At 47.7% G+C, this 27,776-nt stretch overlaps 1 protein-coding gene across 1 annotated transcript; it reads right to left on the bottom strand.

Annotated features, from left to right (window-relative positions):
- Window positions 1-475: 475 nt before the first annotated feature.
- Window positions 476-27,776, bottom strand: ANKRD13C (ankyrin repeat domain 13C). Its single transcript, XM_075424236.1, has 13 exons — window positions 27,264-27,776; window positions 20,098-20,139; window positions 16,684-16,788; window positions 15,639-15,724; window positions 14,094-14,139; window positions 12,408-12,474; window positions 11,124-11,268; window positions 10,208-10,339; window positions 9,156-9,317; window positions 8,321-8,400; window positions 7,611-7,709; window positions 5,854-5,954; window positions 476-4,732 (listed from the first exon to the last, which is right to left on the bottom strand). Exons 1-13 carry the CDS (start codon window positions 27,613-27,615, stop codon window positions 4,602-4,604), a joined length of 1,548 nt encoding a protein of 515 aa, XP_075280351.1. The 5' UTR covers window positions 27,616-27,776; the 3' UTR covers window positions 476-4,601.

Below are 27,776 nucleotides of genomic sequence, written 5' to 3'. Positions count from 1 at the left end.
GAGGCAAAATGAAGCTTCCAAAGTTCGGGGTTTTGCCCTCCATGGCTCTCCCCAGCGAGCGCTGTTCAATCAGCGCTCACCTTGTGTTCTTTCAAGGCGCACGCTTCTGGGCCATGGAGGTAAAACAGCCGGAATGACCGAGCATGGTTCAGCCAGCATAGAAGGTGCCCCCCTCCTCCCCCCCCAGCAGCCTTCGGCCTCCTCAGCTCCAGCGAACGCCAGACACGGCCATCCCCATCCCCGTCCCCCGCGCCCCGGCCTGCCAGGCAGCCAAGAACATCCACAGCTCGACAGAGGGCAAAGAAGGGTCTGTGATGAAAACGTGGGGTTCCATTTCCGAACAGACCAAAGGCCCTGGTCGGCCGCCTGAGCCCATCGGCCCAGGTCGGCTCCCCGCTCCGAGACACTCGGCTCCGGGCTGTGCAGAGCCCGGAAAGCGCCGCGACGGGAGAGTTCACGCCCGGTCTTCGCCCGCTGCAGAGTCCAACAGCGTAGTTTGGTCTTTATTCTAACAAATGATACAACCAAAAGTTACCATGGGTGAACGTAAGTTAAAACCATGGACCAGACAGCTAGTAAGATGCAAAAAAGTGACGTTGTTTCCATGATAATTACAAATTGTAAGGAAAAATAAATGTGAAACTGCAGCATTACAGGTAATTCGTTAATACAGATTAAATAATGCAGTTACCCTTGCATGAATTACAAATCAAGAACAAATACGTTTTAGAAAAAAACAGACAGTTGCTTTGAATACCAACTCAACAAGGTGGGTTTCCAGCACAAATATATCCAGAGTTCTCTGTCAGAAATCACTTCGATACACAAACCAAGGATTGCGGTGAAGTGAGTACAGTGACCCAACAGCAGCTCCTCCCAGGGAAAAAGAAAACGCCGCTCCCTTTGCCACAAATTAAAGCCGTGTTTTGGAAGACCGGTAGAACAGTTTGGTTAAGAAACAACCCTAGGAATTCTTTTGTGACAGTTTCTGATTTCCGTTTACCAAAGTGAATATTTATGAATATTTATTCATAAAAAAACCCCTCGGAGCCATCAGAAGAAAACAAACCACGGTGAGCTCAGCACAGAACGCTGCCCGAAGCGGGGAGCTCCCTCCCCCAGCGCCGGCGTCCCTGGGCACGGCTGCCGGCTCCCCCCCAAGCCCACCGCCGCGCCACGGTCCCTCGTGGCAGCGCGCCGCTCCCCAGACCCGCACCAGCTCCCTCGGCCAGGCTCCCACCACGGCCCGGCCCCGTGGCGCAGGTGCTGGGGGGTCCCGGGGCTCCCCGCTGCCACCGGAGTCCCCCCACGCGCGGGTCGGACCAGCGAGCTGCGGCCGCCACGCTCTGCGCTGCTGGGCCAGCCTCTGCCGCGCGCCGCGGGTCTCTGCCCGCTCAGCAGGGCACCAAACCCCCCTGGACGCCAGCGTGCTCTTACGGAGGAGAGAACAGGAAAACCAGGAGTCCAGCTCTGCTGGAAAACGTGAAGTTTCCCCAAAGAGGCCTGCACAGGAGCCGGCAAGCGGCAACGGACACCGGTGCCCGCAGACGGCTGCGGACCGAGGCTCCCTCCAGCCCGGGCACGCGTCACGCCGCGACGCGCTGGGGAAACCTCGCGCAGAAAACAGGTAATGGAGGATGAAACCCTGGTACCGGTGCAGACGGTCACAGCCCTGCGAGTCCCCAAGGCAGGGTCACCCTAACGGCCCTCTCGCTAACGAGGGTCCCTGCAGCTTGCAGCGCAGCCACCACGAACCATGCCCCGAGCGCTCCTGCGTTTAGAGTTTCCCCGCTACAAAAGGTTCTGCAAATCTTAAAATGTATCAAAGTCCGCAGCTGTGTAATCATAAAGGTTAAAAAAATCCCGCAAGATCCGCAGCCGGAGTCCCTGGCAGCACAGACCGGGTGTCCCCGGACAGCGGGGGCCCTGCCAGCGCAGACAGCGGCTGCTCGGCGGCGGATGGAGCTGCCCGGGACCCCCGGGGCCAGCTCTGCGCTTCCCGATCAAACCCCGAGCCCGCCGCAGCCGCTGCCCTGCCCGAGCCACGTCTGCTCCCTCCTGGGTCAGCGATTTGGGACAACCGAGACTGCGAAGCCACAGAAAACACGAGGCTCCGGCCCGGCGATACCGAGGGAAAGGTCTCTGACGCCCACCCCGCGCAGAGAGGCGGCTCTGCCAAACACGCCGAGCCGGGAGGGATCCCCGCACGTGGCCGCACCAGCACCAGGCACAGTCCTTGACCCCGCAGCCATGACGGAGGGCGACGGGCGCACGCCGTGTTTGGCCCCACCGGCGTTACCCCCAGACAGGACAATCCGGCCTCTGCGTACGCTGCAGCCTGGTCTCCCGCGGGAAGGGTCCAGGGAGCAGCACGCGGTGGGCGTCTGTTCATGGCAGAGATGTGAAACACTTCAGGAATTCATCATCACTTGACAGAACAAGTGCTATCATTCCTACCGGATGTTCCACATCTGCTGCCGACGCAGTACAGAATCACAGAATAGGAGGGGTTGGAAGGGACCTCTGTGGGTCATCTAGTCCAACCCTCCTGCTGAAGCAGGGTCACCTACAGCAGGCTGCACAGGACCCCGTCCAGGTGGGTCTTGAATATCTCCAGAGAAGGAGACTCCACAGCCTCCCTGGGCAGCCTGTTCCAGTGCTCCATCACCCTCAGAGGGAAGAAGTTCTTCCTCATGTTCAGACGGAACTTCCTGTGCCTCAGTTTGTGCCCATTGCCCCTTGTCCTGTCGCTGGGCACCACTGAAAAGAGCTTGGCCCCATCCTCCTGACACCCATCCTGAAGATATTTATAAGCATTTATTAGGTCCCCTCGCAGCCTTCTCTTCTCCAGGCTGAACAAGCCCAGTTCCCTCAACCTCTCCTCGTAGGGGAGATGCTCCAGTCCCCTCACCATCCTCATAGCCCTCGTAGTACGTCAGAGGCAACTGCAGTTCTGCACTCCCCTTTGCTTCCCCCCCCTCTATTTTTCTGTTTGATTTTGAATTAATAACTCAGGGGATCGATCACAGCCTGCAAAGTGGCCGCTACCCACCCGCCAAACCCGCGGTGACGCTGGGAGAGCACCCACCCAACCGCCCACCCCCGGCTCCTCCGCGCTCTGCCGCCGGCGACTCGCTCGGAGCCCGCCCGGGGAGCGGACACCGCGTCCCTCGGGTTTGCTGCGGACGGATGCCAGGAGCCGCGGGAGCGCCCGGCCCTGCCACGCCAGCCCCGTCTGTCGTCCCCCACGGGGTCCCGGGCACCTTCGCTACTCTTTGTCATAAACTTTGATCCTTAACTCTATTGACTTCCAGAAAAAGTTTTAACTACAGTGCACAAAGAATATAATTTTGAAAATATTTACATTTTTGTACAATTACACCACAGCACTTTAATCTAGATTTCTTAATACAAACAAATAGCACCATCAGCCTTTTGCACAAGTTCTTTTTCACAAACCAAAAAGCTGGATTATTGTCAAATCGGGGGACTGGAATGAGAATCAGCTCCAGAAGCCAGAGCACCGGAACCCCTACCTGTTCAAAATACCACGAGGAAGGAAATTAATCTGGACACACCCTACGCATCTGCAAACAAAACCTTCCAAAGTGAGCCCTACTCGATGTGCACTACAACTAAACCAACCTCAAGAGAAACTTCTTCCACCTTCAGGCCTAGTGCTCGAGCCTCCTGTTCCGGTAACTCTCCCCACGCGGGGGCTGGACACCACCACCAGCCAGCACGGAGCACGGCTCCTCGGTGAACGTGAGGAACCAACAAAAAACGTGGCGGTTTCTCGCTAGTGAAGCTGCGCGCAGCGTCGCCGGCACGGCCGGGACCCCCCCGAGCCAGCGTGGTGACGGGAGGGCGAGCACGGAGCCAGGGGAAGGAGGATCAGCGAAGCAGGTAAGGGTTCCGAGACACGGAGAGCACCATGCTGGGTCGCACCAGGGTGCTGGAGGAGGCACCTTCTTCCCCGCAGAGCAGGGAACCTCTGAAGGGTGCTGCGGCGTGAAAATGCAAGCGTTTAATGGTTACCATTTGGTTCATTCATCTACAGGAAACGCATTCCTTCTAATATAGGCCCAACTAACATTCAAATTACTGAACTATACATCATGATACATAGTTTACAGTTCATGAAGAGAAAGCCTGAAAGAATATAACAAGGTCATCGTAAGTACGGCGGGACGTTTGGAAGGGCTAATATCCAGCTAAGACATTTCGACTTTGATGCTAATGGTCCAAGAGTGCTTTTCGTATCACCAAGAAATGTAAAAAAATTTAAAAACGAATGACAGTCCTCACAGCTGTTCAGTGTTCCCAGGGTCACCGAGGTGTCCGGCCACCACGCTTGTAGTACTGGATGTGTCAAAGTGTGAACGACACATCAGGAGACTTGCTGGAATCAGGAACTAGGTTAGATGCCCGTTACAGTGAGTGTCAGTACTTGCGTCATTCGATGCGTGTTCCCTTTTCTTCTGGATTATTACCTTCATCCCTTCCTTTGCAACCCACTTTTCTACCTATCTCTGTGGGCTGGGTGCATCCATCACCGCGGTACGCTGGTATTGTTCTTCACCATCAGCCTTCCAGTTTAGTTAGAGGTCAGGGAAACGGCTGGGGTCCTCCTTGTAGTCATCAGGAATAGTGAAGATGGACTCATCAAACTCATCGTAGCGGAACTCCTGAAAAGTCACAGTGGCTGTGATGGTGGGAAATACAGGAATATCTGGATAGGAAGCAAAACGGTACAGTGACGAGCAAAGAAATGCAGGCTGGGCAACAGTTACCAACTGCTACCTCCAGGTTTCTAACCTCAGACTTGCTAAAGGTGTAGCAGCTGGGGGAGCGTTCCCCACAGTGGCGATTCAAAGCTCTTAAAACAGGAGGTGGTCTCAAGAACCTGAGCGCAGAAACGATACCCAATTCAATACACCAGTCAAAAAACTGTCAATGTTGTTAATTCTGTGGTTTGCCTTTCTCGACGCAGACTAACGGCGTGGAAACCGAGGTGCTGTGAACACACAGATCCATCTGGTAAAACAGAGGATGCTGGCCTGAAGGTGATACCAGATACAATACCCTTGCCACACGTAGGCTTTAGGTGAGCAAATCCACGTGAAAAGGCAAACCTCTTCAACCTCTGCTTTAAAACATAAGCCTTTTCCAACCTGAATTGAGGTTGAAGACTTACGAGTTATCCTCAAACTGGCTTGCCCGTGGACTGACTTAACAAATTAAGCACAAATTCAATCCTCAATAAACAGAGCTGTGCAAACACGATAGGAGGAGGCACACGGTCTGCTCAGGATTGTCTAGCTTAAACAGCTCACTGCTGCGCAAGAAATCCTGCACTGCTCAAAGGGCACTGCTGCTCTTTGGCAGTCTGTGCTGTGATAATCCATACCATGAATAAATTGCTTCGTACATCTCCATTTCGTAAAAGTGTAATAGTTTTCTATTTATTTGTAAGTGAAAAATGTATCACCAGAATCCTTGAGGACAAAGAAAGACGAGAATGCTACAGAATACGTCACTCCTGAGACCATGCTTTAGTGCAAGGGTATTTCAGCGTATCCACATGGCTCTTAGAGCAAGACCCTGGCATTAGGAAAATGTAAATCACGGAGCTCTCCCCCTGACTGGCACTACATTCACCCTTCAGCTGCAGATTTCCTGCCTGATGTTCCTTCCACGAACTTTAAGTACGTTCTCCTGAAATCTACAGCAGCACGCTCTTTCACGTAAGAGTTCTTCTCCAAAACCCCACAGAAGTTTTGAGCACACCACATGAGTAAGTACACACATCTTGGAAATATAAAGCCACGAGAGTTGTAGTAGCCATCTTACCTAATTTTACAGGAAAGCCTGGTGGAAGCTTCATTTGAACAAATTCTCTAAGTTTGTTAAAGTGCTTGAAGGGTGCAATTACTTCTAAAACATTCAATAATCTGAAAAGGAAAACAGACTTAATTACAAGTTCTTTCATAAGCTTTCCCTCTAGAAAAGACACCCATGACCCACAGGGCACGGCGATACAAAAGGAGTTCAAAAGTTACATCACGTTTATGTATCTATGTCCCTGAGCTTCGGTACCAGCGTCCTCGCACGCAGTTCCAAGTGATCCATCCCGTATGAGCACAGGCAGACAAATAAACATCAAGATATTAATTTCTTGTCCTCACTTTACAGAAGAGACCGAAGCGTACAGCACCGCACCCTCTTCTCCAGGGACATAAGGAACCTGATGTGGTTTTGTACTGGCTGAGAGGACAGGACTTTGTGCTAAAAGTTGTTATGGGCAAAACCGAGTTCTGTCGCATCAGGCACATCGGTATGGTGACAAGTTATTGATAAACCTGGCCACCCTCTGGTCTTATCAAGCGAGATAAGCGCTCGGCTCTTCCAGGAACAGGCACACCAGCACCGAGGTCTCCAATTTTAATTGAACAGCTTACTTGCTTAACAGCATGACGGCACTCACAAGTCTTAAACAGCCAAATTCCCCTATCTGAAGATATGAAGACTTCTGCAGTTCACAGAATCACAGAATCACAGAATAGTAGGGGTTGGAAGGGACCTCTGTGGGTCCCCCAACCCAACCCCCTGCCCAAGCAGGGTCACCCAGAGCCGGCTGCACAGCACCGCGTCCAGGTGGGGCTGGAATATCTCCAGAGAAGGAGACTCCAAAGCCTCCCTGGGCAGCCTGGGCCAGGGCTCCGTCACCCTCAGAGGGAAGAAGTTCTTCCTCATGTTCAGCTGGAACTTCCCATGCTCCAGTTTGTGCCCGTTGCCCCTTGTCCTGTCGCTGGGCACCACTGGAAAGAGTCTGGCCCCATCCTCCTGACACCCACCCTGCAGATATTTGTAGGCATTTCTAAGGTCCCCTCTCAGCCTTCTCTTCTCCAGGCTGAACAAGCCCAGCTCCCTCAGCCTCTCCTCGTAGCACAGATGCTCCAGTCCCCTCCTCATCCTCGTAGCCCTCCACTGGACTCTCTCCAGTAGCTCCTCATCTTTCTTGAACTGGGGAGCCCAGCACTGGACACAGTACTCCAGATGAGGCCTCACCAGGGCAGTGTAGAGGGGAAGGAGAACCTCCCTCGTCCTGCTGGCCACACTCTTCTTGATGCACCCCAGGATCCCATTGGCTTTCTTGGCACCCAGGGCACACTGCTGGCTCATGGTTAACCTGTCGTCCACCAGCACTCCCAGGTCCCTCTCCGCAGAGCTGCTCTCCAGCAGGTCCACCCCAAGCCTGTACTGGTGCATGAGGTTGTTCCTCCCCAGGTACAGGACCCTGCATTTGCCTTTGTTGAACCTCATCAGGTTCCTCTCTGCCCAGCTTTCCAGCCTGTCCAGGTCACGCTGAATGGCAGCACAGCCTGCCGGTGTGTCTACCACACCTCCCAGTTTGGTGTCATCAGCAAACTTGCTGAGGGTACATTCTAACTCTTCACCCAGGTCGTTGATGAAGAAGTTAAACAAGACTGGGCCCAGTACTGACCCCTGGGGGACACCACTTGTTACCAGCCTCCAAACACATTCATAAACACATTAAAACTTTTCCTACTTACAAATAACATTCAAGGCCAATAATTCTGACTTACGATTCAATCCCTAAGGGAAATTCCTGGCTCATCGCTATCGTGGCTTTAAAGGTCTTCTTGCTTTCTTTGCAGACCAGCTCTCTACCCAGATGAGGAGCTCTGTAAGGCGGGGTCGGGGGAGAAAGGCAAAGTCAGTTTTTCTCTCAGTGAAGCCTCAGTTTTAAAGGAAAGAAGCAAGACTCGGGTTTGAAAACATCAGTAAAGAATCCCTACAATAAAGCAAATACTTTAAAAGTAGAAGTTGTGCATAGTAAACATGAGTCAGTAACCATCTTAATTTAGATTACTATGGGTTCTGCTAAACCGGGAGACGAGACAAACACAGTTAGAGAATTATCTAAAAAAAAAAAACATCCTTAAAAAAACCCCCAGTTTAGATGTGCCTATTTTCAAAGTGTTTACATTTCAAGCCATGGGTGTATCAGGTAGGTGCCCATCCACTAATTTTATCTCCAGCTGATGCAGTAACACTGTTTACGTATGCAGGTATCGGGTTCCCAGCCAGCCTGCTGAAGAATGTTGAACACCTCAGACACCAAGCCCCATGTGCCTCTGTCCCCAGAAAACGATCGACAGAAAGCAGCCACAAACCAGAGAACATAAGCAAAAAAAAAAAAAAGGGGAGGGGGAGGGAACCCCAAACCACAACCCCAAACCAATAATGTAAAGGTGTCTACGGAAGTCAATGCCAATAAAGCAAAAGCACTCACTTTCCATTTTCAGCAGATATGTACTCTTCCCACGTAATTGTATTGGGTGATGGCGGAGTCAGCGACTGCCGTCTGACAGGCTGTTCAAAAAAAACATGTCTTAACTGTTGATCTTTCCTTATATTCTCTTAGAACTTTGCCATTCAAAAGATGCAACTGTACGTCAGTTCTACAAAGAACAGCAATACAGCCTATCCAGTCTGCAGCTGACACTTCACCGGGCTTTTCCATCTCCTGCTCTTGCTCTCAGCCTCCACTGAGGTGTCTGGCCTCAAACTGTATTTTACACAGAAGCTGGCTGGTTTAATACATCAGTTAATCAGTTAATTCAAGTGTCTGACTGACAAATAACAAAGCACAAGCTAATACAGAAATAAATTAATCATTTTTAAAAGGCTGTATGCGTGTTCCCAGATGACATCTGGCTCCTTCTGAATAGCTCTTGATTTCATGGCGATAATGACAGGCTTCGTTCATTTTAATGAAGCTAAAGGCAAACACGATTGAAAAGAAAACCAGAAACACATTCTATACTATAAACATTTGGTCTAAAAGAAGTTGAAGTGATTTGGCACAGCCAAAACCCTCATCTTTTACTGAGACAAATTAAGACTGAAATACCCAATACAATCACAGAAATTCCTCAATGTGTGCAGTAATCAGGATAAATCATTAACATATCACCATGATTATACTTGTAGGTCACACTTATTATTTTAAAATTAAGACTATCAAAACAGAAAAACATTATCTGTAGATTTTGCTAAGTGACTGGTGTGAAAGATTATCCTCCTATGCAAAAATCCACATGTTGTGAAGAATTACTAAAGCATACCTCAAAATTTTGTTCCATTAAGTTGCCACCTTTACTCAGGCTCTCCATGATAGCTTTATTTCGAAGAATATCCTCCTCACTGAGATGTTCTCTTCTTTTCCTTGATTCTAACACAAGTCCATTAACCAAGTAGAAATCTGCCAAAAAGTTTCCTACTCTTTCCTGCACAAAAGGAATTGGACATTATTGACTCACAGAAGGTAAAATTAAAACATTTCAATTATTGTATATCCAAATAACTGCACGTCAGTGCAGTATGGTAACTTCAGGATTGAGATGTTGTGATTTACACAACCAACCAGACGAGCTGTCAGTGAACAGTCCCAGAAAGGGATGCACAGCACAAAGGCAACAACTCCATCAGGAACAGGTATTTCATAGCAAAGGAAACTTTGAGACAGAAAAGATAGGTTAAGAATTTAAGAGTGGCCAAGGAAAATCTGATGAAGCAAGCTGTGTTAAAGGGTAATTCACACATGCAGAATAAGGATTTGGTATTCACAAGGAAAAAAGTTCAGAAACACCAGCTCAGATGAAAACTCTCCAGGAACGGCAGCACCTGAACAGATCTGGCTGAAAACAAAACCCTTCAGAGCTAGACACAAGACAGCCATTTCCTGCCCACGGAAGTCACGACGGTGGCCGTTTCCGTTCCTTCCCAGCTGAGCGCTTGTACCTCCGTCAGACTGACAACACGGAAAGGGGCACCCAGAGGAAAGCACCCCCTTCCCCCTGCACCCCCCTGACGCAGAGGCACCCAGAATCCTCACTGCACGCCCTGGAATGTGCCTCCACAGACCACGCACTCCTACAGTCAGGTAGTTTTCTGTACCATCTGTTCTCCACCCAGCTCGTTATCTTTCCTCCAGGCTACCTTTTTCTTACCCAGGCAGTGTATTCTCTGTGGTCAAACCAGTGACAATCGTGGGGGTAGGGGGGACATTTTTCCTCCTATTCTTTTACTGCCCATTTCTTCCCAACCACACCATCGTAAGCCTTTCTGAGCTATTTTCTCTCAGTAATGCAGTCTGTGAAATTTTCTTCCAGCTTACTGTTTTGTCTTCTCGAAAAAGCCATCCTGTCTGGGCACGCGCGAAGGTAATTGATTTGGTTGATAATGTTGCTGAGTAAATATCGCTGCTCATCAAAATGTCAACCTCCTCTTCTGTTTCCATCTCAGATTCCTAGAAGAAACGTTGCCAAATACTGAATAGAACTTAATAATAACGATTACCTCTTCTAAAACAAAAAATAATAAAAAAAAAATTAAAAAAAAAAAAAATCAATCCCCCTTTTCCTTCGGAACTTTACCCAGAACTAGCATTTCCTGAATTTGTAAACTGTTTTATAGAAGCTCTGGCCAAATGGTTACCAAATAGTTTGATCTTAACTATTAATGCAAATAAAGCATCCAGGCGTGATTTATCTGGAAGCTCAGCAGTCACAGCCTTTCCACAGGCAAAGATCCATGTGCTTAAGTGACTGATGGATAAAGCTATAATTAAAAATGTGACTAAATACAAGGGGTCCAGTGAGTTATACCCTGGCACTGTTAACAACTGAACTGGCTGCCGAGTGACCATACGAGTGGAAGGCAGTGGCAAGCAAGCGTGAAAACCTACCTGAAGACACCTGCATTAAGCCCACTGGAAGGGCTAAAAGTAGCATGCGCCGTAAATTAAGATGTATTTTTGCCTATTCAGAATGACACAAAGTTTCCCAACGTATTCACACTCAAGGTTTTTCCTCATTTAGAAGCCTGTATTCAAAAGCACTGCTTTTCACAACAAAATTTTATGTGACCTATACAGCTCAAGTTATGTCAACTGAACAAAAAATTCTTTGGCTTGCATTTCTTTGGAGCTTGTTGGGTCTTTCAGAGAGGCACGTTTTGTTTCAGAAAATAAGTCAGACTCGTGAAGTAAAAGCCTGAGGCATTTTACACCCCACATTCACACAGATATTTACCTCATGATGTATTCGCTGGTAAACTTTTTGTTCATTGTCTAAAACTACAAAAGATTCAGAGGGTGCAGCATCACCATTAAAAATGAAGCTTAAATCCCCTCGTTGGCACTTCATGTCGGTAAAGTCTATGAGAGTTGTGTCCAGCCTGTGAAAATACACCAATACTTGAGAAGAAGTTACCCATAAACACTCAAATACCAGCTCCATGGGATCAGCATCCTACTCTACAAGCAGCAGCCACTGACTGGAGTAACAATGTCAGGACATGACCCAAATTATGGAGAGGACGAAGAAACAGACTGATTTTTGATTTGACGTCTTTTAGTTACTATTTCTACTTTTTCCCCCCTCACCAACACAAAAGAAATAATTCTGCTGACCTGAATAACTAGAAGATGGAGCCAAGAACAAAGATCGCTCTAGCAGTTTATACTGGCTATTGCTAGAATATTTATTATTTTAACAAAGAGCGTTACAGAACCTGAATTTAGTGACCACTTCAGCTCTAAGGGGTGACTGCTTCACGCTCACCATCTATTGGCCTGACTTCAGGAAAGAATCTGTAGCTATTCCCACTCGGTGCCAGTCTCACACAAGGAGAGCCACAAAAATGCGAAGGCAAGAAATGGTCGCAGACTCAAACCTGACCTAAAAAGTCAGCTCACACATCTATGCTAAAAGCTTTAATGGAACAAAATTTTCTACAGATTGAATCTTCTGAATCATATTCTTGACTTTTTATTTATTTGTTTTAAATTTTGGAACCTAAACAGAACAGACATTTGAATCCAAAAACCCCAAACCAGTTAAAGTGGTGAGCTTGGAAAAAGCCCTGGAAGCACTCTGCTGAGTTTGCGAATCCTTCACGTCAAGCATTTTAAGAGATAAACTATACCACTTTGTTCACTACACAGACTGGACCAGCAATATTTCTCCACAAAATACTGAAACCTCACGTATCTGAGACTGTGTTAAAAATGTAAAATTCCTATTGTTCAATTAATCATTGTCATGTCTGGTAGATGAAGCCTTATGTAGCTTAACTTCTTTTACTTTGTATTTTAAGTGATTCAGGAGCTGAAGTCAAATTCAGATCAAAAGAGAAAAAAGACATAGTCTGAAGTTCAAACGACCTCCTGCCTCTAACGCCAGTGTACAAACACAACGCTGTTTCTCAAACGTTTGCAGACTCCTCCGCGATTTCTCTCAGACCACACTGGAATCTGGCGTTTTCACTAAAATGCAGATATCTATGACTTAGCACACACGAAGATCAGTACTTACCTGATATTTATACCTTGTTTGTGTATTTTACATGCATCAGAAGGCAGAATTCGGGAAAGTAAAGGCACTAGAGGTAGGCAGAGAGAGAACACAGTTAGGACACCGCGCTTCCTCTCTGTAAAGCATTTCTACCAAAATTATACCTGGGTTTGAATCTCAGGGTGCTTGAATAAAAACACAGCATACCATGTCCCATCACAATCTCAGTGCAAATACAACTGACCAACACCAGGGTTTTTTCTAGTCAATAACTGCAAAACTGATTTGTAATTGTACAGACTACTTTCAGCATCAGGACATAATTTAAAACGTCCACAGCCGCAGCTAACATTTATAAATTCTGATAACTTGGCTTCTAGCTGTTTGAGATTTTAAGTCTATGAGCCGATAGTTTATGTACATATTGTACCAACCGAAAGCCTAGCTACAATTTAAGCAGAACAGCCACAGGTGGAAAAAAAATCCAGTGCACTAAGCTGGAAACAAGCAAACATGAAGCCACCAGCGCTGCGAGTCGGCGTACTGCTGCGAGCTGGTGCAGGAGCCTGCAGCTGTGCTTGTGCTAAGCAGGGCCACTTCACAGCAACAGAACCAATTCCTCACCGTGGCATTTCAACACTTTCTTCAAAACGAACTACAAAGAATTGAGACCACCCGCTCAATGTACGCAGCCTAGAGGACCAGTAACTAGGACAGAGGCACTGCCCACAGCACCTTTTTCCCTTTGAGAAAAGGGACTATACAGAAAGGAGTAACTAGTGTGAACAGAGGCACAGCAGGATGCTGGGGAAGAGCAACCCTAGAAGCTGGCTTTACCTCTGGCATGGCTTTTTTCTGCGCGATGGACGTCTTGCTGCCACCATCCCACTCCGCAAGCCAGGCTGTAAGTCTCATCACTAAGCTATGTCCTATCTTACCCCATGCCTAGCTCTGCTCTCTTTTTTTTTATGCTGGCTCTTCCATGACAAAGTCCACTCACTAAACCTACCGCTTTCTAGGCCACCTAGAAAAATGAGGTGTTTGTTCCATGTCTGCTCAACGCCTGATGGCAGCCTGGCTGCTCACTCCTCCTCTGAATGCTGGAAGAGGCACACAGTGTAGCAAATACTTAGACTATGCCTATATGAAAATATATCAAATTAATAACTCAAATTTCAACCAGTAACAGAAGGTATCACCTCAATATTTTGACATTATTCAGACATGTTGATCATGGTTAATACATCTGTGCTAAGTGATTTAGATTTTTCTTCTGCAGATCAGAGGAGGAGGAAATTGAGAAAATGCTAGATGTTATACAGTCACATAAAAGAAATTCAGGAAATTCCACGCCCCAAGTCCAGCCCCTCAACTCGGCTGTTCAAACCCCTGCTCTGTAGTGACACCAATCGACCAGGTAGAGGCATTTGGATATTCTGCTCCTCTAATAACCAATTTCTTAAAGTAAACAACAGCTTGCTCCCCCCCATACGGTGTCACTGGATTACAGAAAAGAATTCAGCTCCAAAAATGAAAAAGCAAAAACAATTTGGCAAAAAAATTGTCTGTCCTTTAGAACTTAGAACTTGAGAACCGGATTGTGACCTTTCCAGCATGCAAACCAGAAGAGAATTTAAGCTTGAGAGATCAAGCATGCTAAGGACTGATTACATTATCTCCCTGCGAAAGGAATACGCAATCGCTTACCCCAACTTTGAAAATCCCAGTGAAGCTCTAGATAGAAGTCACCTAGCTGAGATGAAAAGAAGAATATATTAACAAGCTTTTTAGTCTAAATGACAACTGTAAAATTTGCTGAAAGCCAAGCAGAAGTTGTGTTTTGCCAAACAAAGAAAACCTTTTCTCTAATGTTAGTATTTGAATTTCTACTGAACTTAAACATTTCTGAAGCTTTAACCAGAGTCGAATCGACAATGATAACATTACACAACTCATCTGAACTACCCATTTTTAATGATTTTTTAAAAATAATTTACACAGCTATTAAGCCATGGATTGTAAAAGATTTATTGTAACTATGTGTTTAAAAAAAGATCTATGGAGCTCTTTTCTTGCTTTGATTGATCACATCCAACCCCACTGAATTATAATTCTGGCTTAAATTAATGAGCCAAGTTTCAGCTAGGACCATTCACACACGCAAATTTCAGTTTGTCTTCTGGAAATATGCTTGAGTCATTCTATAAAAATTCCTCTACCTCCATAAACACGGGCCAGCCAACTCCTTTAACCTGTATGCAAAGCAAAAGCAAAGTAAGGGGTGATGGTTAAAACCAGCAAATGTTGGTGATGCACTGAGGGAGCCGCAGAGTTCCACTCCACGTGAGAAGAAAAACACGCAGCTCTGGGCGCGGCCTCGCACCAGCAGGAACGAGGAACAGCAGAGCTGTTTTAGCAAGGCTGTGGCTGCTTTCTGGTTGCTCGCACACAAAACCAGAAAGCTTTTCACTTCTAGACAGGCAGCAGGTTTTTTTCTTCTCAGATCAATGAAAGCTGTAGGAACGTTGGTAGAGCGTATTCGTGGCGTGTATCACTGATACAGCTTAGCTCAACTTTTCAGATGTATGGTGTAATTCACTTGAAATACAGCAAGATAAATCGTTGGTTGTCTACAAACCCATTCCTATTTTACCACTTGACTAGGCAGGAGGAGCTCACCCCACCTGCATTGTATAACCACAGTTTTAGCACACCAGCAGCAGTCTGAAACGGAGGAAACTGGGCTTTTCTTTCTGGTTTCCCTAAACTGAGGAATGTTTCACTGTGCTCAGGAAGAACTGGCTGCTGCATGTAGATGGAGAATTAAACCAAAAATCTCTTTCATTACTAAGCAAGAAAAGAAAGTGTCATTCATGACTGGTGACTAAACAAAACCAGTAAATTACTCACCAAAAGACTTAAGAAAGCCTTAAAAATCTGATGAAATAAATACAGATTAAAGATACATTCTTTAACTTTTAGACTGCAAAGAAGACTAGCAGGTCTGTCTTGCACAAACCTTTCTGTTTGAATTCTTAGAAGCTGAGAAGGAAGTATTATCTTAAAGATACACATAATTCTGTGACCTCTTAAAATAGATACTGTAAGCCAAAATGGTTATTAAGGGCAAAAGAGATTTGCAAAAGCAAGTAAAAATCTTCTCCACCATTTGCCAGAGCGTCCGTACTAAGAACACAAGCCACTGCTTTCCATCACGATCCGCTGCTGTCAACACAACTGCTTTACACTTACCTCCTTCAGGGCTTTTAGTAATCGAGGTCGCTTTTCTTCAACACTTTCCCTGGACTGCTGTTTAAGCTTCCTCAGGAGTGCTGTAACTAAACAGAAATTAAACTATAAAGTAAATCTAATCTATTTGTTTGTTAATTACAGGTCAGTGTCGTTATTTGAAAATAAGAAGATAAAAGCAATGTAAATGTAACATTTCATTAGACTTCGGAGACATTGACTTCAAGTTGTAGTAATTATCCATAGCCTACTCTGATCGCAACAGGAAGAAAAGCCTCCATAATTGTTCATAATATAAAGCATCCAATCATGTCAAGAGGTCTTTTACACGCCTGTCAGTACACACGTGGGTACACACGTACAGTACTGAACACGAGCCTGCAGACTGCACAACATCCACTCCCCACGGAGAAAATTATTTAGTAGCGAGGAGCTGACGTGCAGAATGCTGTTAGTATATTACAAACTAGCACATTACTATATTAACATATATATAATACATCGTGAGTTTTCTGCTATGGGACATGGCAATACCAAATACTATTAACATCCACTAGTGAGTAGCAGTAGAATAATTCTCCCTTTACTACTTCATATCTGAAGCGAGTAAGTAACCGCTATATTTGCCTACTAGCCTGTTGAGATGCAACACAAAAGCAACGCCCCATTGCCAATCAATATTTCAAAGATACATATGACCATATGGAGGAGGTCCACTTATGACCCCATACAGCTCAAATCCATTCTGACCTTGTAACTCCAGTTTTAAATACAGAATGCCAGTTTATAGCTTTTACAATCACTTTACGCAAAATCTTAACTCTACTCAGCGTTACGTATCCTAACGCAATTTCTTTCTTATCAGGGAAATGGACAAGTGTAGAGCTTGTCTTATCATACTTAGATACAAAAAAGTTCAGCTGCTAAAGACAAACTCTTCAGAGAACTAAAACAGGTGTATTACAAGACAGCCTGGCTTGAAAATCTTTGTTTTCCTGTTCCAAATGAGGCCTCAAGTTCTGACTAATTGGGAAGCAGAGGTTCTTACTCATTTGTCTGTCTCCATAGCTGATGGCTTCTGCAAGAGGGCTCCATCCCTGAGCATTTTTCACCTTTACTGGAGCATTATGGGCTAAAAGCAAGTGGGCACATTCTGTAACAAAATAGTAATAATTATTTACAGTAAACATCAAGGATGTCACAATATCATTCATAATACAGGAAACAAACTGTTTAATATATTGAATATCTACTAATTTTGCTTTATTATTATCAAAATACATACCAGGATCCTGACTCAAAGTTTATACAAGCGAAAAACATTTATGTAAGTAATTATAGCACTTCCTTGTTAAATATCCGCACTAAAAACATAATTGGTGATCAACCCCCGGTCACATAACCACTGAAGAATGTCCCTTCTGCTTCTTACACGTTGCTTTTGATGGAGCTGCATTTCTGTACGTGTGTACACACGCACACGACTACGTAACAAACAATTGCAAAACATTACATCAGCGCTCTCTACGTAACGCACAAAACCAGGTACCAAGACACACCTGACGTCTTCCACACCTGGAAGCTGTGCATGGTCTTCACCCACTCTAGCTGAGCCCCCTTTGCCCAAAGGTGAACTGATTTGCCAGAAATGTGCATGGAGACATCGACTTCGAGCAGCTCTTGAGAACATCGCGTGCGCAAGGGGCAGAGAGGAAGCCACGGCACTAACACATCCCTACCTGGTGTAACACCTTGTGGTGACGGGGCATCTACAGCAGGAAAACAAGCACACTCTGACCTAGGAAAGCCTCAGAATACGTGCATAACCGGCTGTGTGGCAAGTAACAGGTACTGTAGGACTGACAACCTGGATGAAGAGTTAGAATGTACCCTCAGCCAGTTTGCTGATGACACCAAACTGGGAGGAGTGGTGGATACCCCGGCAGGCTGTGCTGCCATCCAGCGTGACCTGGATAGGCTGGAAAGCTGGACAGAGAGGAACCTGATGAGGTTCAACAAGGGCAAATGCAGGGTCCTGCACCTGGGGAGGAACAACCCCAGGCACCAGTACAGGCTTGGGGCGGACCTGCTGGAGAGCAGCTCTGCGGAGAGGGACCTGGGTGTCCTGGTGGACGACAGGCTGACCATGAGCCAGCAGTGTGCCCTGGCTGCCAAGAAAGCCAATGGAATCCTGGGGTGCATCAAGAAGAGTGTGGCCAGCAGGTTGAGGGAGGTTCTCCTTCCCCTCTACACTGCCCTGGTGAGGCCTCATCTGCAGTGCTGTGTCCAGTTCTGGGCTCCCCAGTTCAAGAAAGATGAAGAGCTACTGGAGAGAGTCCAGAGGAGGGCTACGAGGATGAGGAGGGAACTGGAGCATCTCCGCTATGAGGAGAGGCTGAGGGAGCTGGGCTTGTTCAGCCCGAAGAAGAGAAGGCTGAGAGGGGACCTTAGAAATGCCTCTAAATATCTGCAGGGTGGGTGTCAGGAGGATGGGGCCAGACTCTTTCCAGTGGTGCCCAGCGACAGGACAAGGGGCAATGGGCACAAACTGAGGCACAGGAAGTTCCGTCTGAACATGAGGAAGAACTTCTTCCCTCTGAGGGTGACGGAGCCCTGGCCCAGGCTGCCCAGGGAGGCTGTGGAGTCTCCTTCTCTGGAGATATTCCAGCCCCGCCTGGACGCGGTGCTGTGCAGCCGGCTCTGGGTGACCCTGCTTGGGCAGGGGGTTGGGCTGGGTGACCCACAGAGGTCCCTGCCAACCCCTACTATTCTGTGATTCTGTGATTCTGTGTGGATATCTGGAGCACTGCTAACAGAGCACACAACTCATGGTCCTGTGCTCCATCAACAGAGGTACACGCTTGTAACGTGCTACATTTTTCATCAACAGCATCAGTAACAGCGCGCATCAGTGCTGTCCCCGATGCTCAGCACGCACACGCTGTGCCGACAAAGCAACGTTCACATCTCAAAGCCACACAAGTTCCTAGCAGAGTCACAGCTCAACTTGCATTCCCTTCTCTGTCCATGGGTAAAAGGTGATGGTGGAACGACAAACAGTCCTTAAAATGCAGAAGAGAAGAAAGCTTTCAGTGTTTCCAAGTTCTGAACAATCTGCCCTCATTTGAAACGGTTCTTCAGTTTCTAACCATGGAAAGTTTCCTCACCACATCTCATTAGAATCGACCTGACCCATCTGCAAATGGCAGAGCAGCACCAAGCTGGAGCTGCAGGCTGAGGAAGCGTCTCATCACCCATAGGACGGGCAGAGGAACTTCCTGGATTCTTCTCCTACCATAGGTGTTACAGGAAACACTACCAGCCATTCCAGATGCAACAAGCATGAGTCACTGGCAAGCACAGAGCTTGGAAAGGAAGAAATTCCTCGCTGGTGAATATACTATCTTTTGTGGTAAACAAACAAAAGCTCCAATCACTTTGTCAGCAAACAGAGAGGGGTGTTTTGATGGTTGCGTAAATACAGTGGCTAACACAATCACAACACCGCACAGCGAGCAGGCAGACGAGCCTGCTTTTGCCAGCCAGGCCACATTTTCAGTTAAACAAACAGGATGCAAATTCACCCTGCACTTGAGGAAAGACTGGCTACAAACGCTGCTAGGTACAGCTGAACGGTCTGCATGCATCACCCCAGAAAGACAGAAGAGTGACCTTCGACACCAACGAGACGGACTGAGAAGCTAGGAAGGGACCTGGGGATCTCGGGGGATCCACAACCACAGAGGCTTCAAAGCCAAAGCAGTAACACCAGGCACCGCGCTGGACGTCACGCCCGAGCAGCCCTGCTCGAGGCAAGCGAGGCAGAGGCTCTCCTAGGGGACCTGGGGCTTCGCACACAGGGTGACCGACTGTGCAGAAAGCAGCCCAGAGGGGAACTGCAGGCTGACATCTAAAGCATGCAGCCGACCAGACACAAGCAGAAATCAGTAACTCTTCTGCACCATGAATTAACTGCACGTTCCAAGAGAGCTCTGCCCGCATCAGGCGCCCTGCCTGCACATACGGAGTCTCCCTCTGCTCCAGCTGCTCGGACGCCAAAGGGGAAGCAGGCGTGCACGTGCTTGCCTCCGCTGCTCTGAGTTCTCAGTCTTTTACAATATTCCAAGTTGCCCAATTTCCTTCTAGCTCGGCAAAAAGAGAGGAGCTGGGTCCACCCACTGTTCTTGTTCCAGGCTCACAAAGAGTCCGACTGCTACAACTCCTTTCCAGCCTACTCCGTCCACTGACCAGCTCCTTGATTTTGGCCTAAAGAACAGCTCTGATTTCTCCTCCAACTTTTCTCTCTTAAATCTGTGTGGCACCTTCTTTTCAGAAAAGCTCAACTTTGAACTAGCTTGAAACACAAGATCACATTCCAGAAAATTAAAAGAAATTTTTTTTCCTCTTGCCTCTAAGTCTTCCAGACAATTTAAGAGCCAACAAACTTAATGGTTTTACCCACCTTTATGTCCCAACATCACAGCAAGATGTAAAGGAGTGTTTCCTGAAACAAGCAACAGAAACAAAAAGATATTAGATTCAAGGTAACAGAATCCATTGCAATTCCTGCAGGCGTTTGCACAGACAACTCACACGTTACGTGTTCAAACACTTCAGTTACGTGACCTAACCAAGGAACACACTACAATACACCAGAGCAGTTACATTTTTCTAAGCAATATTTGGATTATACTTGTTACAATAAATATATCTGAAACACATTTCAGGGGCCAAGAGAGCTTTTTATTTTTTAAACGGCACCTTGAAACTCACTCCAGCCAAAGAGGTCCAGTTGTATCTTCAGGAAAGAGACAACTCAAACCTTTATGCTCATCATGGTCTGAAAAGTCTGCTGTTTCAAAGAATGACATACCTAGGTTAGAAGCTACTCAAAGATATGATACTGATAAAAAATTTAAGAGCTTATTTTATTAATTTTTCAAAGATTTAGTATAAAATTTTTACTAATACAGTATGGGACAGACTGCAAAGTAATAGTACCTTCACTACAAAAAAACTTTTGGTGATTTTAATACCTTGTACCCAAAGAAAGCTTCTGAGATTATCAGCAGGTATCACAAACACTGCGAAGGGAGAAGCTGCTGCCTGAGCACTCACCCACCGTTCCACAGTCGCACACACCACCCCAGACTCTCACTGCTGGGACCGGGGTCCCTTCGCAGTGGGTGACTCCAGGGACCCGACGGGTGCTCCTTTTCAACATTCCCCCCCCATTTTCGAGCACTTCCTTATCGCTCAGGCTCGGCCCTAGGTTCCCCAAAGTAGAGTCCCCGACACGACATACACCAGATGAATTTACTGAGTGCTACAGTGGTGTAAAACAGCTCGAGCTGGGTGCCTGCAGAGAGGGACCCCGAACAAATAAACCCCTGGGCGACCCCAGTTCCTGTCCCACATGAGTTCTCCACGTGGTGTCCAAGCGGCCGCTGATCCAATGCTGCTATTCGGGTCTGGGGGCTTCTGTCCCTGCCTGGGGCCGTCCCTCGCCTCTGGGCAGGCTGCAGATTCGGCCCCTCTCTTCAGAGGCCCTCCTGCTGTCAGGGGTGACCCCACTCCCTCCTCGTCCAGCTGCAGCGAGCCCTTGGGCCCCCCTTCCCTGAGCCTGGCAAGGAAGGGTTTGAGGGCAGCTCACGCTACTCAGGTGGCAGAGTCTGCAGCCGAAGGCTTCAGTGACGTTGGCCACTAATGCTAAGCAACTTAGTTATATGAATATATATATATATATGAGTAGTATAGCAGAACACAAAACAGTGACTCTTCTTACATTTTGGCTCATTTTTTCTGTAACAAACATGACCCCATTTTCCTGGCTATGCACATGACACTTTTTGTACTTCTGTTCTTAAATACACACTGTATAGAGTCTCGTTTTTCTGGATTAATGCTGCTACCTGAATTCTGACACATTTTATTTACGTAGCTTAAGGATGCAAAATTATTCCATTTAACTGTATTACTCTGTTTATGTATTTAAACGTTTTCTTAGTGGAGTTAAAAGAACAACTGCTGGAAAACAAATCTCTTTTTGCAATTATACCAAATGCACTTGATTTTAGGGTTATTTTATGCTATCATGTTAGCAATAAGTACTTGCTACATGCAAAGGACGAGGTACTGTACATCTAAAAGCTGCAATCCAAAACACCGAGAGCCTGCTCCACAAAGTAACTGCCACTAGAGTATCACGAAATCTCTGATCAAGATAGGCAAGCAGTCAAAGGCAGAGTTTCTAAGTGGTTTTGAATGAGCTATTCAAACCGTAGCACAGACTATGCTTGTGGGTCACTACCAACATCAGACAGCTACATCCTAGTTCATTACACACACTCTAACTAAGCTAACCTCAAATTTTCTATTAATAGATTTTGTAACATCCGTGAGCCAAAACACAATTTAGAATACCGGATGCAGCCATTCTTTGTTAAGTGACTGAAATAACAACGTTACCGAGGAACAAACTTGAGAACGAGCCAAACCATGTACTCAGAAAATTCAAATGATGCAAGCCAGGGGTAAACATTTTCCTCACCTTACCAAGCACTTCAACATGATATATGTGTATATATATATATATAAATAGCTCTACACTAAGTTTTCTCTTACATTATTAAACCTTAAAATTTTGAAAAAACACCCCACCTTTCAAACAGCGAGCAGAACAGAGCCAAACAGCTCCAGCAGCTATGACAGCTTGGTGCAATGGCAAGAAACAACAAAACGAAAGCTACCCAGGCCCCTGCAGCTTTCCGAGAGCTCTGCTGGGTTTCGTTCAGCCAACGAGCAGGAAGCGCAGCAACGCACGCTGTTTCAGAACTCCTCTGGACGAGGTTCAGAGCAACCTGGTCTGACTCCGGTGTTTTCTCTGCTTTGAGCAGAAGGCTGGACTAGATCACCTCCAGAGAGCTCTTCCAGCACAGGCTTTTTCTTTGACTCAGTGATCGTCTTCACGCCAAGAAGTACGCAATTCAAAATTAGATAGGAAACTTGGACACAGCAGACAAGGGGGAGAGGAAGAGAAGCACGCAGAAAAACAGGCAGTACAATAACTGATAAAGCACAGAAATTAGAATCTATCAATTCCAGAATGAAAAAAAAAAAAACAACGAAAAGCTATTTATGAGGAAGCTGAAAAGAGGTCTTCAGCCAGCAAGTCCCTGGCAAGGAGCTGCCTAAGGTTCAACCAACATCAGAGAGATGAAACACGAGGTTAGCTGCTGTACCAAAGGGAGAGGAGCCACACTAACAGGGAAGCCAGGGAAGCACCTTCAGGCAAGGGGGTAAGGAGGAGAGGCAAGGCAAACACGCAGAAAACGGACATTATGAAACTTGGAAGGAAACACCGTAGCTCCTCCTGTTCTGGACTACCTGGCCAGCCAGGCCTTCTTCTCAGCACCCACGACAAACTCCTCTCCAGACAACTCCACGCCGGAGCAGCCAAGCTCAGCAGGGACGGACAGAGCGCACGGCTGCTTGGAGAGCCGGCGGGAGCGTGGCAGCAGGACTGCGCACGGAGCACGCCAAAGCCTGTGAGCACCACAGCCATCTCACCTACGCTTTTACTCCATCAAAAGTCCACTGCTACCTTACAAAAGCACTGCCCTGACCCCCTCCCGAGAGGAAAACAGTCTCAGCAAGAGCTGGGACACAATGTGAGCTTTGGCACATCGGAAAAATCAAACCTGGAACGGCATTTTGCACAGTTCCATCACTAATCATCCGTCTTAAGATCTGATAAACTGGGGGAGGTCTTGATGCTCTTTGGGCCAAACAAAAGGGGTTTTATCAGTAATAAATTTAACTCTGACTTATCAAAATAAGCCATCCAAACTGCGTAAGGTTGTTATGTCACAAAATGCAGGCCTTATGGTGATGAATCGCTCAGTCTCCATGAAGGTTCAGTCTCCATGAAACGTCTCCATGAAGGTTCTTCCCCCCAGCAGGAGAAAGGGAAGAGCTGTTCTAGCAGAAAGACTCCTCTTTTGTCTGATCACAGTCTTAAGCAGAGGTAAGCTTTTGCTCTGCCCAGGGAAGACAAATGCCTTGGAAAAGATGAGACCAGTGCTGCCACAGTCTCCCATCTAGCAACAACCACCAACCATCAATACTGCGGAGCACCCGCAGTCCTCACTGGCGTCTGAAGCAGGCAGCAGCCAAAGACTTTCCACACATTTCATCTCAGGAACCTGGCACAACAGGACAGTTACCTCCTACTCCTCTGGCAGAGATGGGATCTGAAAACGTAAACCCAATCCCAGCAGCTGCTGAAACAAAGCCACACTATCAAGCTTCTGCTAGCACTTGGATGGTAAAAGTCCCAGACTGATAAATTAGTTAGCACCACTAGTTACAGGACTCAAAGGGAAGCGCTCCACTGGAATTCTACTGCACCACAACCCCAAGTTCCAGCAATCATAGAATACAAATCATGTTCAGCTGCTTCATCATGGCAAGAACAGCTGTGGCTCCTCTACAAGGTTTACGATCCAGAGCCTACAGAGTAATTCTAGGTAAAATTAGCCTGACGAAAAAAAATTGTGACCTTTTAACGCTAATCAATTTTTCCTAGCCAGTGCACAGTGCAACGAAGCATTTCTGCCAGGATAGGCAAGAGGGTGGGAGAGGGCAGCTGCAGTTCTTTCAGTTGCATGGATGCTTTTAATAGCTTGAGGTTTTCAGCGAACCACAGCACACGCCGCAACGGTAAGCGTTAGATTCCGTGAAAACAAGTAGCTTTACACGGGACAGCTGCTGGAGAGAGAAGGAAACGTCGTTTACCTGGGTAAGAGAGCTGTAATAAAAAGGGCACTGTAAATAATTACGTGGCTGACGTGTAGTTTTGATGACTTCCATGCAATTTGATCGTAATGATAACGTGTTTGACATGATCATTTCTGATCTAGAACGTGAATAGGCACATACTCCAACAGCTGCAATCAAATCCATTCTCTTCTGGCAACAGCTTGATTCACCACACAAACAAAGCTCACACTTCCCTTCCACCTAAAGGCAACTTCATCAACATCCATGGCTTCAGGAAACAAGCGTACATGCGTCCCTCCGCAAGCCAGACAGCCTACAGGGCCGTATTCCCAGCAAGCAGGGACACAACAGTGCCTGCAGCCCTGCACGGGCACATCCGGGGCACGCAAACAAAGCCCGTTCGCACGAAACCGCGCACAAAATCACGCGCTTGTCCACACGCGCGTGCATGCGTAGCTTCAGCCTTTCCATCGGCATCTGGCACACCCGCAAGGAAGCCGAGTCTGTTTTCCAAGAGTAATTCAGCAAGATGTGTTTATTCCAGACTACATGTTTTTATTCTGAATGTATGTTTAAGCTCTTAAATGCATGTTATAGTAAAAATAATCTAGTAGGGTTTACACACACAAGCTTCTCCCAAGAAACTCCTTTTTTTGGAATAATACTGGCCTTCCGACGGGTGACGGTTTACGAGGTTAACTCATGGCACGAGGCAGGCTGCGCTCCATTTACAGACACAGCCAGCGTTTGTTTTATCACAACGCCGAGCGTTAACGTTCCACAGGGCTTGGCTTCTCTGCACTTAACCGCACACCACAAACGGGACCGAATTATAAACAGTAACTGTTACTAGAAGATCTTTCTCCCCTCCGCCACTTCCTTAGCAAGTGCCAGCATTCTGCTGGCTTATTTCTGAGTATAATCGTAAGCTGAAACTATCTAGCCCAAATAACTCACAGCTCAAATATGTAAACAAGAGGGATTCGGGCAGAAAGAAAACAATAACAAGGAAACAGTAGTCAGGCCTTTGGTATGCCAAGACATCGCTGGTTTTGTTGTTGGGGTTTTTTTGAAAACTTCATAGCCAAAGAAAACGTAAAGTAAAAACTTGGAGGAAGATAATGAGACAGAAATCCCCAAAGTGTTCCTACTGTAAACAGCCTTGAGAAAGCAGAAAGACATTCATCTGAAACTTCTTTATATGTGTGTGTGTGTATATATTAAAAAAAGGATGGTACCAATGTTTGTGATACACATTGGAGCCGATAGTGCAGCAAAGACGGATCAGGAAGTGCCTTCACAGTAAAGATTTGAAGCTTATGATGAGGAGTTGTTTGATGAGCAACTGGAGGAGGTGTAGGGGAGAAGTCAGCAGAAGGACCACACCGAGTGAGAAAATTTCTTCCCGAGTCTGTTGCTTTCGTTCTACCAGTATTTGCTGCAACGTTCGGAACAAAGATGACAGGATAAATATATCTGTAGCTATATTTATAACAACGTACTTAGAAAAACGTTATGACGGTTGTAAGAAACGCTCCTTCCTGTCTTGATTGAGAAAACCGAGCTGTCTATTGCTCCACATACATCAGCTTGTGTTCCAGAGTGCCTAACGTTATCACGGCCATGGCTTTTAATTTCCAATTACGTTCTTCTCCCCACTGTAGCAATCCCAAAGACTGCTCTACCTCAACGTTACTTTTTATTTTACATAACACATTTAAGTAAAACAAAGGGAACATTCCTCTCAATCAGAAAAAGAACTTAACTGTACCCTTCAATCACAACTTCTCCAGATACCACACACGGCACATCTTAGCATCCTCCAGCAGAAACCCATCGTGTTACTCTTGAAACAGGTAGGAAACAAAGAGATGAAAACTAACCATGAAACTTCAGCTGACTTGACAGGCCAATTTATTTCTGAACTATGTTAGAATACTCCCCAAATTCAATGCATTATTTTAAAACGCCCTAGCAAGATTTTAAGTATTTATGCACTACAGAGCAACGTACGGATCACGTTTCTGCCCCTGCTACTGCTGCTTCTCCGTCCAAAGCAAGCTCGCAGGGGAGCAGAGAACAAGATCTCGGCTCTTCCAACTCCTTGAACCAAAGCATTTAAAAAAAAAAAAAAAACCAAAAAAAAAAACCAAAAACCAAAAAAGCACAGAAGAAAGTTTCGGTTTGTTTTTATAGCCTGGAGAAAAATCCAAGCCAGTTCCACCAGCGGGCAGAGGAACCGCTCTCCTCACCTCCGCAAGCAAACAGGTGACAGCTCGGACGCCTTAAAGCGTAACGTTTTGGGGTGTTTTTTGGGTTTTTCTTTACAAAGCAGGGTTTCGGCCATGAAGCAACCCCGGGCAAGAGGAAGCTCTCCCAGCCTCCCGCTCTTACAACAGCCGGCACCGTGCTCGCTCGCATCGCGAAAACCCCGAGAACCCTCCCCGCGGCAGGGCCGCAAAACCCCGGGGCCCCGCGGAACCCCCCTGGGACAGGGGCCCCACAGAACCCCCGGGGCTCCGCGGAACCCCCCTGGGACAGGGGCCCCGCAGACCCCGCCGGGGCCCCGCGGAACCCCCCTGGGACAGGGGCCCCGCAGACCCCGCCGGGGCCCCGCGGAACCCCCCTGGGACAGGGGCCCCGCAGACCCCGCCGGGGCCCCGCGGAACCCCCCTGGGACAGGGGCCCCGCAGACCCCGCCGGGGCCCCGCGGAACCCCCCGGGGCCCCGCAAAACCCAACGCCCCGCAGACCCCCCGGGACAAGGGCTCCGCAGATCCCCGGGGACAAGGGCCCCGCAGACCCCCCAGAAACCGGAGCCGCGGCCCCGGGCCCCCCCGCCGCTCACCGTGGCTGTCCTTCTGGCCGATGCCCTGGGTGCGGATGAGGGCCGAGAGCCGCCTCACGTCCCCCTTGAAGACGCACTCGTGCACGGGGAAGTGCGCCGGGCACTTGGCGGGCTCGGCGGGCGGGCCCGTCCCGCCGGCCGCCGGGCCCCCCTTCAGCGGCAGCCGGTGGTGGTGGTTGCTGAAGATGCGGTGGCCCCCGGCCCGCCCGCCCTTGCCGCCGCTCCCGCGCCCCCCGGTGAAGACGCCTCCGGGCGCGGCGGCCGCCTCCTCCTCGCCGGGCGCCAGCAGGTCCCCGTCCTCCTTGCTGGGCTTGTGGTCCCTGCGCAGCGAGCGCAGCTTCTCCCCGGTCATGGCCAGCGGCGGCGCGGCGGGGCCCCGCCGGAGGAGTCGATGCGCTCAGAGCCGCGGAGGAGAGTCCCGTCCCGCCGGCATCACCCGCCGGAAGCGCCCGCCGCGCCCAGGAGCCGCCCGGGGGGGAGGGCCCCGCTCAACGGCCCGGCGCCGCCGCCGCC

Source organism: Opisthocomus hoazin, chromosome 6, assembly GCF_030867145.1.
Source record: "Opisthocomus hoazin isolate bOpiHoa1 chromosome 6, bOpiHoa1.hap1, whole genome shotgun sequence".
Taxonomy (NCBI): Eukaryota; Metazoa; Chordata; class Aves; order Opisthocomiformes; family Opisthocomidae; genus Opisthocomus; species Opisthocomus hoazin.
This window is presented reverse-complemented; position numbering and strand designations above follow the sequence as displayed.

Bases quoted from the DNA above. Each gene is read 5' to 3' on its own strand.
- ANKRD13C (XM_075424236.1), bottom strand. From the start codon at position 27,615: ATGACCGGGGAGAAGCTGCGCTCGCTGCGCAGGGACCACAAGCCCAGC. The intron at 14,140-15,638 runs GTAAGTGTAAAG...TTTTCATCTCAG, and splicing joins TACTAAAAGCCCTGAAGGAG to CTAGGTGACTTCTATCTAGA. The intron at 5,955-7,610 runs GTAAGTCAGAAT...TTTCCTTTTCAG, and splicing joins TTTCCCTTAGGGATTGAATC to ATTATTGAATGTTTTAGAAG.